The sequence below is a fragment of the Fragaria vesca genome, linkage group LG7 (assembly GCF_000184155.1).
Source record: "Fragaria vesca subsp. vesca linkage group LG7, FraVesHawaii_1.0, whole genome shotgun sequence".
NCBI lineage: Eukaryota > Viridiplantae > Streptophyta > Magnoliopsida > Rosales > Rosaceae > Fragaria > Fragaria vesca.
Genome location: NC_020497.1, coordinates 6,224,613 through 6,229,931, shown reverse-complemented (window position 1 = coordinate 6,229,931; position 5,319 = coordinate 6,224,613). Strand labels below are relative to the sequence as shown.

Here is a 5,319-nt window from a genome sequence, read left to right as displayed (position 1 = left end):
ACAATAGGGAAGAGATTATCGCCAACAAAGACACTGAAAACATATGGGAGCATTAAAAACATACCAAAAAATAGACAAAGAAAAGGACAACCATGCAGAGAAACTACAAGACTTCTATTGCGAAATTAGGGCTTCTTCGGTGTTAGGATACATGTAAGAGCTATGCTGAGAAGTTATATAGGGTCTTATTCTGTTAAATATGTTCTATGTTGTAAATAGTTACTAGCCTTCTGCAAGTGCAACGTCCTTTAAGGCAATAATTCATGAACAAAAAAAAAACACATTCTTTGTATTCTTTGTGGCAGGAGCAAACGCCAACCACTAATGGAGCGTGCACGTGATCAACACCGACAATGGCGAGAGTTAATGAGCCCTTCCGAACGCGATGCCTATTTGGAAAGACGCCGCGCAATAGCTCGAGGAAAACGACCAAGGGTGGAAAATGAACCCTCAGAACCAACAGAACAGAATTCAGGTATTTACTTTTTCATATTTACTTTTAGCATGTTGTTGCTTTATTATATGTTGCTTAATTAATAGAGGTATATACCTCAATACAAAAACAGCATGTTAGTTGCTTTGCTATATGTTACTTAATTAATAGAGAGAGATACCTCAATACAAAAGCAGCAGTTAATAATCACACCATGTAATAACCGGCTAAAAACTCAATTTGCTAATTGGTTTTGGTCAATAGATGAAATTAACAATGAGGGCACAAATTCAAGAATTGCTTCAATTACAAACGAGCAACAACAAGACTATGCTCGAGCTAGATTGACACACATCAGACAGCTAGCCCGTTCGACTGCATCACGTGCAAGTGATGCAGATGTCCGGCGTTATGCTCTCTATGGTGAGTTGTATATAAAAATGCAAGGTATTTTACCAATGTGCAAAAGTTATCTAATAATACACATAATAATTGTGTTGTGTCATTAGAAGAATCAAACAATGAAGGCATAAGTTCAAGAAATACATCAAGCTCCAACAACCAACAACAAGTCCTTTCACGAGTTCGATTAACTCACATAAGGCAGCTAGCCCGTTCAGATAGGTCACATGCAAATGATGGGGTTGCCCCGTATTCTACTCGCTACGGTGAGCCTAATAAATTAACCTCATTAGTCGTAATTAATAGAGATGTGTCTGTATTTTAAAAAACAACTTTTAACAAAATTAAACTAAATTTTTTCACTTATATCCAGAGTTACCTAATTCTACCATGAATAATCACGAGGAGAATACGAACAATGTGGCAATGAATAATGATGATGGACATACCAACCACACTGAAACTATGAATATCAATGAAGATCAATGTACTGCCAGTGAGCGTGGAAATGGTCATCAGGCACGACACAACAATGTTCATCGAGTACCGCGAATGAAATGAGAGTGCATTCGCCACAATTCAGCGAGAGATTTCCATGAAGAAAGAGGGGTCCAAGATTGTCACTTGCCCTCACCAACAATATGCCCATACTGCACAACATGGTTATTCCATCGAGAGACCTTTAGTTTGTGTTGTATGAAGGGAAATATTGATTTACCTCTAATAGAGTCTCCCCCTGAAATGGTCCGACTATTTTCTGACCAAACCGATGAGATTAAAAAATTCAGACAAAATATTAGAGCTTACAACAACGTGTTTGCATTCACTTCAATGGGTGTACATCTTGATGAAAGAATTAATGTCCAAGGTCGTGCACCTTATACCTTCCGTGCTCAAGGTTCTATATATCATAAAATCGGTGGTCTAGTACCGACTGATGGGAGAAGACCACGTTATCTACAAGCTTATATATACGACACCGAGCATGAGCTTCAGAATCGATTGTCTGAAAGTGAAGTTTTAGAGAGGGGTATAGTGGAAAAAATTCAACAGATACTTAATCAACACAATCCCTTTGTTCAAACATTTCAAAGTCTGGAACAACGTCAAGATTTGCCTAATTGCAGGCTAATCATAAGAGAACAACCTTCTGATCGTCGCCAATACAATTTACCAACTGCATCACAAGTTGCGGCTGTTATAGTAGGAGGTGATGACATCAATCTAAATGGAAGAGATTTCATTATACAAACAATAAGCGGACGACTTCAGACTGTCAAAGACTCGGTTGGATATTATGATCCAATGCAGTATCCATTATTATTGCCTTATGGAACATATGGATGGGACATCAATAGTCGTGGAAATAACGGAAAGGAAATGACATGTTGCGACTACTACGCATATATGTTACAGGTTAGTTATATGTCCACTTTAAATTTCAAAACAAAAGGGGTACGAGAGGTTAAAATATTTACTTTAAAATTTTAATTTTGTAGATGCGTCAAGGTCAAGAAAATCCTCTACATCGAGGAGGGCGTCTCTTACAACAGTATGTTGTAGATAATTATGTAAAAATTGAATCACAAAAGCTCAGATGGTTTCGTAATAATCAAGACAAATTTCGGACAGATGTTCGTCAGGGGCTTGAAGACTCTCTACATGCAGCAGAAAACAATGCAGGTTTGACTTCGTATTATATTGGATACTATAGCATCTTATGTATAGTGTAATTTTTATTTTATTGAAGACTTATTTTATTAAAGATTATTAAATACAAACATTAAAAATAACATCACATATGACCAGGTAACGTTGGTCGTAGAACAATTTTACCATCATCGTTTATCGGAAGCCCTCGTGACATGTACCAGCGATATCAAGATGCAATGGCTTTGGTTCAAAAAATATGGGAGGCCAGATCTTTTTATCACCATGACATGTAACCCTAATTGGGAAGAAGTTAAAAGTGAACTGCTCCAAGGACAAGTGCCACGAGATCGTCCTGATCTGGTGACTAGAGTATTTCACGCAAAATTGGAGCAATTGAAAGAAGACGTAATAAAAAAAGGGGGTGCTTGGAAAAGTAGCCGCACATGCTTTAGTTGTGGAATTTCAAAAACGAGGCTTACCGCATGTTCACATGCTGATTATTTTAGAACCAAATGACAAGCTTAACAACCCTGATGAATATGATCGCATTGTTAGAGCTGAAATACCAGATCAGAATGAAGAGCCTCGACTATATGATGCAGTGTGTACACATATGATTCATGGCCCATGTGGACCTCTCAATCCAAGACAATCATGTATGAAAAAAGGCACTTGCAGTAAGGGTTACCCAAAACCATTTGCGAATTTCACAGTGCAAGGCGAAGATGCATATCCTATGTATCGAAGACGACAAAATCGTTTACCGATATCTTTGCGTGGTCGAGGAAATATGACTGTGGATAACCGATGGGTAGTTCCCTACAACCCATGGTTGTTATTACGGTATAATTGTCACATCAATGTCGAAGTATGTGGTAGCATAAAGAGTGTTAAGTACTTATACAAGTATATCTACAAAGGTCCTGACAGAGTGTCACTTGAGCTGCAGTCGAACCCAGAGTTCGATGAAATTAGACAATTTGTTAATGCAAGGTGGGTATGTGCACCTGAAGCTTTATGGAAAATATTCAAATTTGCATTGAACAAAGTATATCCAACAGTGGAGCGATTACAAATACATCTTCCCAATATGCAACAAGTAACATTCAATGTAGAACGAACTGTTGAGGATATTCTGGAAGATGACCGTCCAAAAATGTCAATGCTTACCGAGTTCTTCACATTAAATCAAAGTGATGATGATGCAAAGGCATATTTGTATCGAGAAATTCCAGAACATTACAAGTGGGAAAAAAATAAAAAAGAATGGGTTAAAAGAATACGAAATTGGAAGGTTCTTGGACGCATATACAGCATGTCACCATCTGAAAGTGAGAAATTTTACTTACGTGTTCTTTTGAGTCATGTAAGAGGTCCAGAATCATTTTTGGACTTGCTTACTGTTAATGGTGCTTTACAACCAACATTCAAGCAGGCAGCAGAGAACCGAGGTTTGCTTGAAAATGACAATAGTATTCGAATGTGTCTAGCGGAGGCATCTGCAATAAGGATGCCATTAGCTTTGAGGAGATTATTTGTGACAATTTTGGTGTATGGGGTGCCAGCTGGTGTTCGAGCATTGTGGGATGAATTTGCGCATTTTATGATGGAAGATTATACTTCATCTAATGATGTAGCAAACAGAAACAGGCTCTTACGAGACCTAAATAGAATACTTCAACAGTTTGGCAAGAACATTAGAGACTATGACCTCCCTCAATTGACCGGTGAGCTAGAAGATAATATAGGAATGCCGAGATATATTGAAGATGAACTTTTTATCGATGTCCCTCAAGAAGATATTGATGCAATTGATCGTCTTAACAATGACCAAACGGTTGCCTTCAACACCATAATGTCTGCTGTGAATGGAAAAAAAAGTGCTTTGTTTTTTGTCGATGGTCCAGGAGGAACTGAGAAAACATATCTATATCGTGCGCTGTTAGCAAATTTAAGAAGAATGAATCATATAGTCTTAGCAACAGCATCATCTGGAATAGCGGCAAACATATTGCCCGGCGGAAGGACAGCTCACTCTAGATTCAAGATTCCCCTGAAAGTACTACCTTCATCCATGTGTTCCATAGGTAAACAGTCTTCACTGGCGCAATTGGTACGAGATTCCACTGCAGTTATATAGGATGAGGCACCTATGACAAATCGAGATGTCTTTGAATTAGTTGATCGAACTTTTCAGGACATAATGGACGTGGAACTTCCTTTTGGTGGTAAAATAATGATTTTTGGGGGAGATTTTCGTCAAGTCCTTCCTGTCATTCCTAAATGAACAAGGTCTCAACTCATCGATGCCTCGATTATGAGATCATCGTTTTGGCCAGATACAAGGATATTGAGACTGAGGCAGGATATGAGATCCATAAATGACCACTGATTTGCAGAGTTTCTATTACGTGTTGGCGATGGGAGTGAACAAGTCATACATGACGACATGATAAGATTACCAGAAAGCATGGTGATTCCTTGGCAAAGTGACCAATCTATCTTTCAAATTATTCACAAAGTTTTCCCAAATCTTGGTGATCACGTAGGAGATGCAAGATACATGGTGGATAGAGCATTGATCACTCCTTTGAATGATGATGTAGACATGTTAAATGAAAAGATGATCAGTATGTTTCCCGGTGAATAAATTACATTTTACTCATTTGACTCTGTTGAAGATGACATCCGAAATCTTTACCAGCCAGAGTTTTTAAATTCAATAACCGCAAGCGGTTTACCGCCGCACAAGTTAACTCTGAAAACAGGTGCTCCAATCATGCTCTTGAGAAATATAGACCCAAAATTGGGGTTGTGTAACGGTACTAGAT

General features: G+C 38.2%; 1 protein-coding gene across 1 annotated transcript; it reads left to right on the top strand.

The window, feature by feature from the left end:
* Positions 1–324: 324 nt before the first annotated feature.
* LOC101310942 lies at positions 325–4,628 on the top strand. The gene is made up of 7 exons (XM_004308374.1): positions 325–475; positions 698–856; positions 943–1,101; positions 1,209–1,378; positions 1,538–2,251; positions 2,335–2,518; positions 2,995–4,628. Exons 1-7 carry the CDS (start codon positions 325–327, stop codon positions 4,626–4,628), a joined length of 3,171 nt encoding a protein of 1,056 aa, XP_004308422.1.
* Positions 4,629–5,319: the final 691 nt, after the last annotated feature.